General features: G+C 39.2%; 1 protein-coding gene across 2 annotated transcripts; it reads left to right on the top strand.

Moving 5' to 3' along the window:
- The first annotated feature begins 232 nt into the window (after positions 1-232).
- btf3 (basic transcription factor 3) lies at positions 233-17,389 on the top strand. Of its 2 annotated transcripts, none has more exons than XM_061908073.1 (6): positions 233-314; positions 2,754-2,822; positions 10,977-11,090; positions 11,150-11,351; positions 16,957-17,013; positions 17,131-17,389. In XM_061908073.1, the coding sequence occupies exons 2-6, from the start codon at positions 2,754-2,756 to the stop codon at positions 17,175-17,177; spliced, it is 489 nt and encodes a 162-aa protein (XP_061764057.1). In that variant the 5' UTR covers positions 233-314; the 3' UTR covers positions 17,178-17,389. The 2 variants fall into 2 exon arrangements, with proteins under 2 accessions (XP_061764057.1, XP_061764056.1); XM_061908072.1 differs by having other exon boundaries at positions 234-377.
- The last annotated feature ends 5 nt before the right edge of the window (positions 17,390-17,394 follow it).

Below are 17,394 nucleotides of genomic sequence, written 5' to 3'. Positions count from 1 at the left end.
AACAAAGGAACTACAACCATTGTAACAGCGGATAACTAAAAAAAATATTTAAAACTCACATGTTTGGCATATTTCATTTATAGTATGTGAAATGTGTACACAACACACAATACAAGTGAATAAATGTGCGTAAAAGTCACGTCAAAACAATCCAACCTGATGCCTGCCAAGCTAAATGCCGGGGAAATTGTGTTTCGAAATGACGCATGCGCGACTTTCTTTACGCGCTTAGTGCTGACGTCACTTCGGCTTCCCTACGCCCCCCCCCCCGGCCTCCATCTTGCTCCCCGCATGTGTCTGCTGTTAGTTCACAGGTCAGTGTGGAGCTTTAAATACACTTTCGGCCGCCTTGCTCGCGCCCGCTCAGACGACAAGAGGTAACTTTAAAGTCTTCTTCTGTCTTGTAAAATGTCTCGAACGCGCCGGAAGGTTCCCGCTTAAGCTTGCTGGGGTTTATCCACTCCGTGCTAGCTAGCATGCTAGCTAACATGAACTATTTGGTTGCTTCCGCCCTGACTTCTAGGTTAGCTTCCAAGCTAACAAAACTTTACATTGTAAAAGCTTAATAAGCGTGTGTTATTTAAAGGCCTACTGAAATGAGATTCTCTATTCAAACGGGGATAGCAGCTCCATTCTATGTGACATACTTGATCATTTTGCGATATTGCCATATTTTTGCTGAAAGGATTTAGTAGAGAACATCGACGATAAAGTTCGTAACTTTTGGTCGCTAATAAAGCCTTGCCTGTACCGGAAGTAGCAGTATGTGCGCGTGACGTCACGGGTTGTGGAGCGCCTCACATCCTCACATTGTTGACAATCATGTCCACCAGCAGCGAGAGCGATTCGGAAAGCGACGATTTCCCCATTAATTTGAGCGAGGATGAAAGATTCGTAAATGAGGATAGTGAGAGGAAAGGACTAGAAAAAATAAAAGGCGAGGGCAGTGGGAGCGATTCAGATGTTATTAGACACATTTACTAGGATAATTCTGGAAAATCCCTTATCTGCTTATTGTGTTACTAGTGTTCTAGTGAGATTATATAGTCATACCTGAAAGTCAGAGAGGTGTGGCCACGGGTGTGGTGACCGCCAGTGTCTCTGGTGGGACGAGGTAAGAGAGTCCACAGCTGCAGGAGGACGCAAGCTCTGTTCATGTCTACGGTAAGAGCCGACTTATTACCACCATTTTCTCACCGAAACCTGCCGGTTCACATATGGTAGGGAACCATGATCGCTTGACCGCTCTGTTCTATAGTAAAGCTTCACCTTCGGGAATGTAAACAAGGAAACACCGGCTGTGTTCGTGTTGCTAAAGGCAGCTGCAATACACTGCTTCCCACCTACATCTTTCTTCTTTGACTTCTCCATTATTAATTGAACAAATTGCAAAAGATTCAGCAACACAGTAGTTAAGAGTACTGTGTAATTATGCGATGAAAAGAGACGACTTTTAGCCATGAGTGGTGCTGGAAGAACATGTGGGCTACAGCCAGTGACGTCACGCGTACGCGTCATCATTCTACGACGTTTTTAACAGGATACTTCGCGGGAAATTTAAAATTGCAAACTAAACTGGCCGTATTGGCATGCGTTGCAATGTTAAGATTTCATCATTGATATATAAACTATCAAACTGCGTGGTCGGTAGTAGTGGGTTTCAGTAGGCCTTTAATGCTGTCATGTATGTTGTTGACGTGTTGATATCGTTTGGAGGACTTCTATAAGACCAAGTCAGGTATGGCGAGGCAATGTGTACACATTGATTGATACTAACATTTTACAGATGGCAGCATGGTAAATCACGTGGCATGATTGATTGATTGAAACTTTTATTAGTAGATTGCAGTTTAGTACATATTCCGTAAAATGACCACTAAATTTTAACACCCAAATAAGCTTTTCAACTTGTCTAAGTCGGGGTCCACGTTAATCAATCAGTTGTCTTTGTGGTTATGGTCATAAACACTGGCCATAACATTAGGTACACCTGTAAGTAAGGGAAAAGACGAGAAAATACTAAAGCTAGCTGCTGCAGTTGTATTAAAATTCTTTTAGTGTGGTGTTTGGGTCCGTGGGACCCATTTATTAAAAGAAAAATGATACAATTAATTAATTTTTTCTAACTGAGACTCACTGACTTTGGCTCATTTTCTGTGAAGAACATATATCAGAGTACACATGTAATGACCACACACCCCCCTACACATTTCTGTTACATATAAGATGTCCGGGTCACTAGTAGAAGTGTGGAAATTGATGTTCTGTTTACCACACGCACCCACCCACACACACAGCAGGCCTAGACAGGAGGAGGACAGAGTGTCGGTACACAGAAAATCAGAGGGTCAAATTGTGCGAGAAAATGAGAGCAGACCGCGTCGACAAACAATGTTGCAATTTTAAGTGGGAACCGCGGGTGCAGAAACATAAAAGAAGAATCCCTGTGGGATGGGGAAACTGGCAGAGAAATTTTTTGTGCAATGTTCATATTGTTGTTACTCAGCCAGCATTCGTGGGTCTGATGGACCTGTTGCGTATTGTGACTTTTAATGCCTCACAATCAAACACTTTTATGTTAAAATACTGAACTTATGTTTATAAAGTTTAGTATTTTAACATAAGTGTTTGATTGTGAAGCATTAAAAGCCACAAAATGCAACACACGCTGGTTGAGTAACAACAATATGAACACTACACAAGGGTTAAAGTATATGAATAAGTTTTAAACCTGATGTCCTTTTTGTTTGCAGATGAAAGAAACAATTATGAATCAAGAAAAGTTAGCTAAGCTGCAGGCGCAAGTCCGCATTGGTGGGAAGGTAAGACAAGATGCTCTTTTTTTTTTTTAAATGTAACAGATGTTTTTTTAGTTGTAATTCTGTCAACACAGGACTGGATACATTGTTTTAGGCAAATGATTGTATATGAAACACTATGCTCAACACAAACACTCCTGCGGGTCATTAAAAAGCATTAGAAGTCATTAAATGGGGATAGCACAAATTAAGGCTTTGGAGACATTCAAATTTGAACTTTGCAATAAAGTTAAAATTTAAATTTTGTTGCATTAGCTCATGGTAGTGCAGGATAAAAAGCAATAAGGTGCAGATATTAATATATAGATTACTGTACAGATAAATATATTGCACTTTAGCATATGCATCCACATTTATGGATGTATGTTATATTGAATTATATATATATATATATATATATATATATATATATATATATATATATATATATATATATATATACATATATATATAAGAAAAAAAAACAATTTTTGTTTAATTAGTCAGCGTTGCAACTTTTTCTAAATTACATTTAGCCTTTAAGCTTTTTTTATTTCACTTTTGTTTATGTTTTTGTTTATTTTAATAGTGATTTTAGAATGTGCCGTGGGCCTTTAAAACATTAGCTGTGTGCCGCAAATGGCCTCCGGGGCACACTTTAGGCACCCCTGCTATAGATAATAAAAAATTAAATCTGATTACCGGTAATCAAAGGATAAACAGCAGAGCCTGGCGAGGCATGCGCGTTTATCATAACTCTCTCGCTCTCTGTCTCTGCCCCGCCCTCACGAATGTTGACGCTGCGTACACCACTTTTTTTTTTTTTTTTTTTTTACCGCTTTAACCCTGTACGTACATTGAAAGAACATGCAACCATAACTTAAAATGCCCGACATTCGAAGCATTTAAGAAACTTCACCTGGACAGCTCCGCAAAGAGGACATATCCCGTGAAAAGAGAAGGTGTGGTCAGTCTATCTACCAGTCGTTGCTAGCATGCATGCATGTGTTGTTGTTTTTTTGATTGATTGAAACTTTTAATAGTAGATTGCAGTACAGTACATATTCCGTACAACACCTGAAAAAGTTTTTCAACTGGTTTAAGTCGGGGTCTACGTAAATCAATTCATGGTTTACAAAACGTGCGGCGCGCTACTTATATGTCCATGTCGTTCGGTTCACCTCCGAACCGAACCGAAACCCCCGTACCAAAACGGTTCGATACAAATACGCGTACCGTTACACCCCTAATATGTATGTGCTGCTGTGTTGGATCCGCTTTGGACTGGACTCTCGCGACTGTGTTGGATCTAATATGGATTTAACTTTCACAGTATCATGTTAGACCCGCTCGACATCCATTGCTTTCGTCCTCTCCAAGGTTGTCATAGTCATCATTGTCACCGACGTCCCACTGGGTGTGAGTTTTCCTTGCCCTTATGTGGGCCTACCGAGGATGTGGTAGTGGTTTGTGTTGTGGTTTGTGCAGCCCTTTGAGACACTAGTGATTTAGGGCTATATAAGTAAACATTGATTGATTGATTGATGTATGTATGTATATACAGAGATATATATATGTATGTATGTGTGTGTTTGTGTATATATATATATATATATATATATATATATATATATATATATAATATAGATATACATATGTATGTGTGTGTATGTATGTATGTGTGTATATATATATTAGGGGTGGGCAAGTTAATGCGTTAATTAGGAGTTAACTCATCAATCTATTAACGCCGACAATTAATTTATCGCACATTTGCGTATGTTGTTTACATGCTTTTATTTTGTTAACGGATTTTTTTAACAAGATGGCGGCGCCCGGACGGTCTTCGGCATCGAGGGACTCTTGTTAAAGATGGAACATTTGGCAAAAATACCGGACAATTCTGCAAATTTCATGGCTGGCTTACAGCGTGGTCACTCCGGGATCACTTACGACCGCCAGACAATTCTGGATGTGATTAGATCGGGCCGTTTCGGACTGAATTACGCGTACTTGCTAAACCGGCTAGCTAGCATGGGAATACTTTGCGGGCTACATCCAGCGGCCTGTGAAGCAGCGGAGTATATGTGGTGTCTGTCTATTTATGAATAATGCAGACGAGGTGTGTTGGCTGGGTTGTTAACGTTTACTTTCAGAGCGTGCATATCACAACATACAAGATGCCGTCATGGCGACACACAACAACCTTTACCAAGCTACCACGCAAGCTCATCACTCCTGTTGCATGCTGGGTAGGGTAGTTCTTTTTTTCCCTGGCTCATAACATCACAATAGAGTACCATGTATATGATGCGTTCAGTTTATCAAAGCACCAAGCAAACAATCGGAAAATTCCCATCATATCAATTCCTAAATATGGTCGTAATTATTTTAAGTGCACTACGCATAATAAACACAACATTATTAATATTGCTACTACGGATAATTTGATCAAGAATTCCCTAAAACAGCCCACTACCTATAATATAGTTTTTTTAAACATAAGATCCCTGATAAAAAAAATGTTTCTGCTGTTACCTCAGAAATTGCCTGTTTGGATGTTATGATTGTGGCTCAGAGATTTGTATGTAGATTATATTTATTTTCCATAACAAACAGGATAACTTAAATACCCTGGCAGTGGCAATAAGCTTAAATGTTTGTATTTACATTTTTTGAGTTGATTTTCATAAAATATGCTATTTAACTGCTACTGTTTAACAAGCACTGATTTAAATTGTGTTTGCCCAACAAATGTTTTGGCGCTTTTGTTCATGTGGGAGAATATTCCAATAAAGGTGCATTACACACTACTTTTTAATTCATTTTTGGGCTTTGATTGTATCTGCTATTCTCTATCTATTTATCTTATACACTATTTCTCCGATTGATCGGAGAAAATAGTGCGATTAACTTCTATTAAAATTTTTAATCGTTGCCCAGCCCTAATAAACATATATATATATATATATATATATATATATATATATATATATATATATATATATATATATATATATATATATATGTTGTCATTGACGATCACTCGAACAAGTATGACGGTCCTCCTGGTAGGGGAGTATCCCTTTATGAAGGATGCCTCTGCGTGACTTAGTTTAACGGGGGGAGACTGGTGCCCAGACAGTCACCACACGATCCTTCTCAAAATCGGGTCAGGGTCCAGTGGCATGGACCGGGTACCCTTTTCTGCTGCAGCCTTCTTCCGCCATCGCAGCCGTTATGGTAGTTCTTAAATCTACCGTCTTCTGCCTGTTCCGCCGTTGAGGTCTTCACCATTCCCCTGGCTACGGGGCAGTCAGGTACTAGGCCTTTGCCAAGGGCCACCTGGGGTAACAGTAGTAAAGGGTTTTACCTCCTAGTGCCCCAAGAACCCATAGAGGAGCCTGCACGTCATGCCCAGAACAAAATATATAACTTATAAAATAGATTTAATGGCATTAACAAGTACAATGTCCAGCCTTAAAGGAATTCCATACAGTTGCAGGACCGGGCTGATAAGTCAATTAATTGAACAATGATGTGCTTTGTTCCTCGTCTCTGGCTTTTAAAATGCACCTGAGCACGTTTATTTGACAGTAGAATTAAATGAGCAGAGCGAAGCCTCTTGTCAGTTGTCCACAATCTGTGCAGAATATACACGGACATATATAGCTCTTAATCACAAATGTCTCAAAAGGCTGCACAAGCCACGACGACTTCCTCAACTCAAGAGCCCACATCAGGGCAAGAGAAAAACAGTACCCAATTTTTCGGACTATAATTCGCGATTTTTTTTGTTTTGTTTTGTTTTTTTGGTTTGGGTCTCACCCCCTGCTGGACTGTGGAGAAGACTGCGACTTATAGTCCACTAAATTTTTAAAACCCCTCTCCGCTTGGAATGGTCTCCTGCTGGCCCTACCATGGACTGGACTCTCACTATTATGTTAGATCCACTATGGACTGGACTCTCACACTATTATGTTAGATCCACTATGGACTGGACTCTCATACTATTATGTTAGATTCACTATGGACTGAACTCTCACACTATTATGTTACATTCACTATGGACTGGACTCTCACACTATTATGATAGATCCACTATGGACTGGACTCTCACTATTATGTCAGATCCACTATGGACTGGACTCTCACTATAATGTTAGATCCATCATGGACTGGACTTTCACAATATTATGTTAGATCCATTATGGACTGGACTCTCACACTATTATGATAGATCCACTATGGACTGGACTCTCACTATTATGTCAGATCCACTATAGGCTGGACTCTCACTATTATGTCAGATCCAATATGGACTGGATTATCACTATAATGTTAGATCCACTATGGACTGGACGTTCACTATTATGTTAGATCCACTATGGACTGGACTCTCACTATTATGTTAGATCCACTATAGACTGGACTCTCACTTTTATGTTAGATCCACTATAGACTGGACTCTCACTTTTATGTCAGATCCACTATGGACTGGACTCTCACTATAATGTTAGATCCACTATGGACTGGACTATCACTATTATGTCAGATCCACTATGGACTGGGCACTCACTGTTATGTTAGATCCACTATGGACTGGACTTTCACACTATTATGTTAGATCCACTATAGACTGGACTCTCACTTTTATGTCAGATCCACTATGGACTGGACTCTCACTATAATGTTAGATCCACTAGGGACTGGACTATCACTATTATGTCAGATCCACTATGGACTGGGCACTCACTGTTATGTTAGATCCACTATGGATTGGACTTTCACACTATTATGTTAGATCCACTATAGACTGGACTCACTATTATGTCAGATCCACTCTGGACTGGACTCTCACAATATTATGTTAGATCCACTATGGACTGGACACACACTATTATGTCAGATCCACTCTGGACTGGACTCTCACAATAATATGTTAGATCCACTATAGACTGGACTCTCAGTATTATGTCAGATCCACTATGGACTGGACACTCACTATTATTTAGATCCACTATGGACTGGACTCTCACTATAAGGTTAGATCCACTATGGACTGGACACTCACTATTATGTTAGATCCACAATGGACTGGACTCTCACTATAATGTTAGATCCACTATGGACTGGACTTTCACTATTATGTTAGATCCACTATGGACTGGACTTTCACTATTATGTTAGATCCACAATGGACTGGACTCTCACTATAATGTAAGATCCACTCTGGACTGGACTTTCACTATTATGTTAGACCCACTCGACTTCCATTGCATCCGGTCTCCCTTAGAGGGGGGTGAGGGGTTACCCACATCTGCGGTCCTCTCCAAGGTTTCTCATAGTCATTCTCATCGACGTCCCACTGGGTCGTGAGTTTTTCCTTGCCCTTTAGTGGGCTCTGTACCGAGGAGGTCGTTGTGGCTTGCGCAGCCCTTTGAGACACTTGTGATTTAGGGCTATATAAATAAACATTGATTGATTAAAAGCATATTTCCATAAAAGTCGCACCAGACTAAAAGCAGTACATGTCTATGTTGCAAAATGAGTTATTTATAAACAAATACTTTATAAATGTTTACTTACATACCTTTTTAGTTGTCTCCAAACAGTGTCTCTAACTTGGCAGTAAAACGGCTGATCAAACAAAACAGAAGTCATCGTCATGGACCCACTGGCTGCGCAAGCTAGCTCGCCAATCAGCTAAACCGACTTAATAACTTATTTTATTTTATATAGTGATTACAATAGTGCTTAATTAGGCAACATATACTGTAAACTTGTTGAGAACTGTTCAAGACGATAAATGTCAAATGCTAACTATTTTGTTTATGTAGGCCAGGGGTGTCAAACTCAAATACAGAGTGGGCCAAAATTTTTAACGGCAAAATTGAGTTTCTAATAATAATAATAATTACAAAATATCAATGGCATATCAAATAAAATTTAAATAAAAATTGAATGCCTCTTTTCTATTTGCAGCCTCCTGAGGTAAATATCAAAATTAACTTTTTCCACAGGCTAATAATGCATTTGAAAATAAAATAACAATGAATGAATCAAACACTCAAGCCTTGAAGTAGCAAGAGAAAGTGCATGAATACAACGTTAATTATTGCTCAGTTTGCTACACAGATTTGCTTTACCACTGAATATGGAACAGGCAACGCTTAATAGTGCAAAATCAACTTTCAAAAAACAAACAAAAAAACATCAATGGTATATTAAATACAATTTAAATACAACATTTAATGCCTCTTTTCTATTTGCAGCCTTCTGAGATAAATATCAACATTAACTTTTTCCACAGGCTAATAAATTTGAAAATAAAATAACAGTGAGGTGGATGGGGTTTGGCGGGAGCGGGGGGGTGTATATTGTAGCATCCCGGAAGAGTTAGTGCTGCAAGGGTTTCTTGGTATTTGTTCTGTTGTGTTTATGTTCTGTTACGGTGCGAAATGTGTTTGTCATTTTTGTTTGGTGTGGGTTCACAGTAGAGATGTGTGATTTGCGGTCACAACCGCGGAGTCCGCGGATAAACCGCGGGTCGGGCGGGTGACATGACGAAAAAATAGATTTTAAATAGATTCGGGCGGGTGGGGGTTGGACCAATTCGGAAATATATATTGTAATAATCCCAGGAATGTAGGCTCATAAAACTTCTTCGTTTGTCTTGTCTTTATTGCACAAGATGTAATACAACCACACAACAACTCTCATGTCGCTAACGCTTTTTCCGGGACAACGCGAACTCTCACTTCCTGTCGATAACGTCACTTCGCTGTCTCTCCTGGAAGTCCCGCCCCCCAGCCAATGTCATTGGCTAACACCCTGTAGCCAGCCGCTACATTATACATAGTTAAATGTTATGTTGAAGAGGTTCATTTAGCTTACTGACGTGTATGTATGAATGGTTGATTTATATAGGCTAGTAGGTAAAGTGTTATACCTGACAACTCTTGATAGTACAATCCATATAACACGTCACAGACAACGTCACGCTAACATCACGTGACACCTCTGATGAAGGCTGCAGAAGCAAGGTAGCCCAAACTTGTCAGGTACAACACTTTACCTTACTAGCCTATAGAAATCAACCATTTATAAATAGTTAAATGTTGTTACCCACATACGAAACAGTATGTGGGCATACTTTTATTTTGAAGTGTCTCATTTGGTCTGTCGACGGATGTAAGGAACCTAACGAGGTATTTGTCATTTGTTGGTATTTTACTTGGTGGCATGTTTGATCCACATGCTGTGCATGTTATTTTTACGTTTGTAACGTGCTTTATTTATTACAGTTTTCACGGTGAATTTGAAGGGAAAGTAAGCCTTCAAATAAATCAGTTCAAGAAAGCCATTGTGTCTGTGCTATTTGGAGGGAGTTACACTTTCTAACCTCACTAATGCCTTGCATTGTCTATATTAGATATATAACAACGGGCGGGTGTGGCTTTGATGAAATGCTGGTTCGGGTGGATTGCGGGTGGATGACGACTTTAGTGATGCGGTTGCGGGTGATATAATTGCCTATCTGCGCATCTCTAGTTCACAGTGTGGCGCATATTTGTAAGTGTTAAAGTTGTTTATAAGGCCACCCTCAGTGTGACCTGTATGGCTGTTGACCAAGTACGCATTGCATTCACTTCTGTGTGTAGCATGTATTATGTAACTGTATCGGCACTCAGGTTTGTACGGAAGAAAAGCGGACGTGACGACAGGTTCTAGAGGACACTAAAGGCAGTGCCTTTTTAGACACGCCCCTAATATTGTTGTCCGGGTGGAAATCGGGAGAAATTCACTAGAATGGTTGCCGCGGGAGATTTTCGGGAGGTGCTCTGAACGTCGGGAGTCTCCCGGGAAAATCGGGAGGGTTGGCAAGTATTAGCGGTAAATGCGGTGTTACAGCAACTCTGCCGCTGTATAATACCGGCGAGCCAGCTGAAATTAGGGACCGATGGCCCAAAGGGACAGAGGACCCTATTGAATTTCTGGACTTTTATTATTATTATTATTATTATTAGGGACCGATGTCCCTTTGGGGGGTAACCACAAAGTCCTGTCAGTTTGTCCATGTGACTTGATGGAGGGTGTGTTGGTCCACATAGAAGCAGATGTCCCCGTGTAGACACTGACCTGAAGTCCTGAAGAGTCTGTGGCGTTGTGTTCCAGGGCAGCGCCCGGCGGAAGAAGAAGGTGGTCCACAGGACGGCGACGGCCGACGACAAGAAGCTGCAGTTCTCCTTGAAGAAACTGGGAGTGAACAACATCTCGGGGATCGAGGAGGTACGTCTCCACTTTGGACCCACTTTGGCTTCCGGCGCTAAGGTGGCCCCTGTGTGCAGGTGAACATGTTCACCAACCAAGGCACGGTCATCCACTTCAACAACCCCAAAGTGCAGGCCTCCCTGGCCGCCAATACCTTCACCATCACGGGACACGCCGAGACCAAGCAGCTGACCGAGATGCTGCCTGGCATCCTCAACCAGCTGGGAGCCGACAGTCTGACCAGCCTCAGGAGGCTCGCCGAGGCCTTGCCCAAACAAGGTGGGTGGGACTCCACTTCTTAGTCATGTGTCATAGTCATCCAAACTAGCAGGTCTTTGCTAAATGCTCAATAGTCAAAGTATAATCCCCGCTTGGAATTATGAGTATATATTTAGTTGATTCCTCAATTACCTAATTTCCCCAAAAAATGGATTAACTCGCTAGAATATAAAGACAACATAACATACATCCATCAACCTTATATATTTATATATTTATCCGTACAGTAATCTATTTATATCTGCTAGGTGTAACGGTGCGTGTATTTGTATTGAACCGTTTCGGTACGGGGGTTTCAGTTCGGTTCGGAGGTGTACCGAACGAGTTTCCACACGGACATATTAAGTAGCGTACCGCACGTTGTGTAAACAATACACAACACACGGCATGCTAGCAGCGACCAAGCTACGATAAACTGACCATACCTCCTCTTTTCACCGGACATGTCCTCTTTTGCGGGGCTGTCCGGGTGGAGTTTCTTAAATGCCTCAAATGTCCGGCATTTTAAGTTAGGGTTGCGTGTATTTTCAATGTACGTTCAGGGTTAAGAAGGGGTTAAAAACAAAACAAATTGTGCACGCAGCAGCATTCGTGAGGGAGGGGCAGAGAGAGGGAGCGAGAGAGTTATAATATACGCGCATGTGTTGCCAGGCTCTGCTTTTTACCCATAGATTTATCAGATTTTATTTTTTAATATCTATTGCAGGGGTGTCAAAAGTGTGCCCCGGAGGCCATTTGCGGCCCACAGCTAATGTTTTAAAGGCCCACGGCACATTCTAAAAATACCATTAAAATAAACAAAAACATAAACAAAAGTGAAATAAAAAAGCTTAAAGGCTAAATGTAATTTAGAAAAAGTTGCAACGTTGGCGAATAAAACAAAGCTGGTTTTTTTTCTTTCAAACTGTCATTGCTCACAACATAATATTGAATCAAAATCAATGTTATGAATTATTGACCCATTACTTTCCATCAAATATTGCACAAAAAATATTTTTGTTGGAAGATTTCGCAAATTTGGTAAATAAATAACCCCAAAAATCTATATTTTGTTGTTTTCTTACTGTACCGAAAATGAACTGAACTGCGGTACGTACCGAACCGAAGTATTTGTGTACCGTTACACCCCTAATATCTACACGTTATTGTTCTTTTATCCGGCACGACCATGAGCTAATGCAACATGTCGTTCTTATCTGTACTGTAAAATTCTAATTTGAGTTACGATAAATGGAAGTGTAATTCTCTAATTTCACTACACTCTTATTTATTTTATTGCACCTACAATCTGTCGGGGCTGTCCTAACTTTTTCCACTGAAAGTAAAATCATTTGAATATTTGTCATTTTCAAAACCTGATTAAATAATATAAACATTTTTTTTTAGGGCTCCCCTCAATTTTTTTCCCAGGGATATACTTCTTTTTTTTTTTTCTATGCCTAAAGTGAATCTTTAGCTCAACTTCAGGTTTAGCTGTGGATATAAAGGTAACATACTTTTTAATGCGTTTGTTTTGTTGGGCACTACCACAAAATAGACATTGTTTTCCTCTAAAAAATTCAAAGTTTAATGTTGTGGTGGTACAGAATATGTCAAGTAATCACAGCCTTAAATGAATAAATAAATCAGGAGCTGACAGTTAAAAAAAAATCCTCACTAAAATAATTGATGATCCTTTAAGGGCCTTTACTCCTAAGTGAAAAATAAATTAAAAACATTTTACTTTCAACAATTAAATCTTTAGATTAACTTCAAAGCTGTCAATTATCAAGTTTCTAGTATTGTTTTATGCCTTTTTTGTCAAATAAAAGTAAAAAAAAAACGATTTTTACATGGCAAAAATACAAGATGTGTAATATTCTCCCCCTAAAACAGGGGTGTCCAAACTTTTTCCACTTAGGGACGCAGACTGAAAAATCAAAGCAAGCAGAGTCCATTTCGACATTTTTTTAATTTTAAAAACCAATCCAATATTTGTATAAAAAATATACATTTCGGCCCCCACTCAGGCTTGATCCCAGGGACCTGTTTTGGTCAAAAAAATATTAAAAATGTGTCATTATTCAGTATTATTTTGTTTTGTTATTATTCAAGTTTTAAATCTCCAGATCAACATTAAGTCCATCTGTCAATATAATGATTTTAATTATTTAAGTTGTATCCTCTTTTTGTCAAAGAAAACCATGTTTTTTGATGGAAAAAAACACAAAGTATGCAATATTATCACCCAATATTTTTTTAAGTGGAATATTTGAGATTATATAATAATTGGAGGCTTTAAAAAAGTCAATAACTAATAACACCAATTGATTGTAATTCATTATTATTTTTTGAGCAATGACACTTAAAAACAAATCACACTAAAATTATTGGGGATCCAAAAGGGTCCTACCCATTTTTTTACTGTGTACTTTTAAAAAACACAGTAGTATCAAGATCAACTTCAGATCCATCCATCAATTATAAGTTTTATTGTTGTTTGTTTTTTTGTTTGTTCATTTTAGGCCCTTTAAAAAAAACAGCTCAGTTTTTTATATGGCAAACACAAAATATGCAACATTTTCCCTCAAAAATATCTCTTAAGTGGAAAATTTAACGTGACGTAATTGGAGCCTTGAATAGTCAATTATTCATAATGACAGAGATTTTGATTCATTATTATTTTTTAAAGAAAGAAACAGTCAGCTTTGTGTTATTCGAGTAAACATTGCAACATTTTCTTGTTGCATTTCACCCGTTTGCTCTTTTATACCACTTTTTACGTTTAAAAAAATGTTCAATCGTATTTTTAAAATGTGCCGTGAGGCCGTTAAAGAATTACCTGCGAGCTACAAATGGACCCCTGGGACGCACTTTGGACATCCTGCCCTAAAACATTGCAAAGTGGAACATTTGATGTAAGATTATCCACATTGGACGATTGAAAGCTTACCTGATTAATATGTGTGAGATGATCTCAGTAATATCAGTCCAAACTGAAATCATGCAGGCATTTTGTCCATTTTAAGTGGAAGACAAAGTCGTCGAGCCAACATGTCAATCATTAAGTTACTTCCTGTTCTTAATAGATGACTTAAAATGACTTGGAGATGGATCGTCCTGCATAACCATCTGGTAGGGCTGGACGATAAAACGATAACGATATATATCACGATAGACATGTGATCAATATCAATAGAAAATGGGGTCGATAGAACGTTCGATAATTTCACTGAGTTCTGTTAGAAAAAAAATAGTAAGAAACGCTGAGCCGGAACCGCACGGCATTCTGGGGGGTGTAGGCAAAGGAAGGGCTTTAGCCTCTCGACCTATCACGGCCTAGCCTGAACCGCAAGGCATTCTGGGAAATGCTAACAGGGAAAAGAAAAAAAAAGCAACAATTGATTGATACTTTTATTAGTAGATTGCACAGTTCAGTACATATTCCGTACAATTGACCACTAAATGGTAACACCCCAATAAGTTTTTCAACTCGTTTAAGTCGGGGTCCACGTTAATCAACAAAACGGGAATATGAGTGCGGCAGCACGAGAGGAAATTGTAAATAAAAAAGGAAACGTCACGTCACCAGTTTGGCAGTATTTTGGATTGTTTAAGTCCGATACGAATCAGAGTAATACTGTCTGCAAACTTTGCAAGGTCGTAGTCCCGACCAAGTCTTGGAACACGACAAACTTATTTTACCACCTGAGCCACTCTCACCCGCTGGAGTACAGCAGCAAACAACCACAACATCAGCCGGTGCAAGTGGAACAGCTCCAAAGCGGCAACAGACCACCATCGAGAGGCACTCGGCAGCAGTGCCATAGGACAAAAATTCTAAACATTATAAAGAAATAAGGGGTGCAGCGGTGTATCAATTAGTGAAGGACATGCTACCGCTCAGCATAGTTGAGAAGTCTGGGTAAGCATTTATTTAATGTCAATATTTGCACATCGACCAGTATTTTCATTTATTTGACTGTTTTTCTTAATGCTGACCTCGTTCTAAAGGTTAAAGGTTATATTTAAAATAAAAGTATTAAAATTCAGCCTTTTTTCTCCTGGTCTTTATTTAGAATAGTTTTTTGTGTTTTTTTTATCGATAATTATCGATATCTACTGATATGAAACACTTATATCGTGATGAATTTTTTAGTCATATCGCTCTGCCCTACCATCTGGTATCGGCAATAGCAATATTTCAGTATCGATTGTCTGTGTCATACCCCGTGATAAGGTGGAGACTTGTCCAGGGTGTAGCCCGCCTTCCGCCCAAATGCAGCTGAGATAGGCTCCAGCACCCCCCGTGACCCCAAAAGGGACAAGGGGTAGAAAATGGATGGATGTATTCGCACATCACTGATGGATATGTTTCAATAAAATATATCATCCTTAATAATTAATACAAAAATAATACTATAATTTAGTGACATTTAATATTGAACTGGCGTGGTTGTGCCACCAACCTGAGGGTTCCTGGTTCAATCCCCAGCTTCTACCAACCCTAGTCATGTCCATTGTGTCCTTGAGCAAGACACTTCACCCTTGCTCCTGATGGGTGGTGGTTAGGGCCTTGCATGGCAGCTCCCTCCATCAGTGTCAAAGTGCTTTAAAGGTAGAAAAACACTTTACAAGTATAACCCATTTACTTTAAATTACGATATATTGTACAATTGTTTTTTAATTAATGTATTATTCTTAAACTGAATTTCCGTTATAGTACAGTATGTATACTATATGAACATGAGAGTGGTGTATAACTGTGTGCCACTGCAAACAAGTACAGTAACACTTGCCTTATTGTGTCTACTTGTTTACATGTTTGACTGCAAACTAGGATTCATCTTCAACTAGTCATTGTTTAAAAATCAAGTGTTTATGACCTGCATCATTATTTGTAAACATGTAGTTGTGTGTTCTACTGTACTCTCTGCCAGTGTTGTCGTCCAGGATTCTATCACGGCTACTACGTGGAAATTAGGGCTGTCTAAAAGTATTCATACACACACTATAATTTTTTTTTACAAAAAATATATTTAGACTAAAATAGCTAGGAAAAAACAGTATTTTGCTTGTGTCGTGTTTATGCTTAACTGAGTGTTTTAGTCTTGGTGTTTTCTCTGATTTAAGCTTTTATTCTATAAAATATTGCTGTGTTCTGTATGATTGATTTAAATAACTGCTTAACAAAAACTATTAATATTATTTCTGTTGGTCCCTGAACGCACCGTAAAACACCTATCTCGGATTCTGGTTGAGCATAGAAGGATCACTCTGTTCTAAGAGATTAGGTTCAATAACAATTTATTATCCTGGTTGATCAGTGTTTATAAAAGTGCAGATTGGGAAATGTTGATTATTAGTGTGTAAAGACGTGCGGTTATCACTGTTTTCCTTTATTTTGACTTAAAAGTTAACCGAAGTGGTCATTATTAGTGTTTATCCTATCGTGGCCTTAATCTGCTCAAGTGGACAGTTGCAGTTCAGATGATTGAACTTCTTCAGTTTGACACATTCTGGAATGTAGGAAATCATTGATGAAATATGTTAAGTTAATTCAATTTAAAATATGAACTATACATATGGCCATATCCAAAGTCTTAAAGTGTTTTTGTTTTTCCAGCCACAGATGGAAGAGCACCGGTTGCTGCAATAGAAGAAGAAGACGATGAAGTTCCAGGTGAGAACTTTAGTGTTCCTGATCAACAAGAACACCAAGACTTGGTTTTCACACTCCAAGGAGCCATGAGTGTCCTGCAGGTGGCGCAAGTGAACAACCTTCTCCTTGTCCTTTCAGATCTGGTGGAGAACTTTGACGAGGCCTCCAAGGGTGAAGCGAACTAGCGAGAGGAACTGTGGAGCATCACAACCTTCTACTATGTCAGGTCTTTACCTTTCCAAGAGGACACAATGTCTTCATTAATGTCCCAGGTGGTCCAATATGCTGAATGTCTTTTAATGTCTGTGTGCTCGTCTTACTGGACGCTCACACTTTTTCTGTGGCCTATTTCAAACTGTCATGTCTGCAATTAAAGTGTTAGCTACTGTCAATCACACAGTG

Source organism: Nerophis ophidion, linkage group LG08, assembly GCF_033978795.1.
Source record: "Nerophis ophidion isolate RoL-2023_Sa linkage group LG08, RoL_Noph_v1.0, whole genome shotgun sequence".
Lineage (NCBI taxonomy): Eukaryota > Metazoa > Chordata > Actinopteri > Syngnathiformes > Syngnathidae > Nerophis > Nerophis ophidion.
Note: the sequence above shows the minus strand (reverse complement) of the source record. Positions and strands in the feature narration are given on the sequence as shown.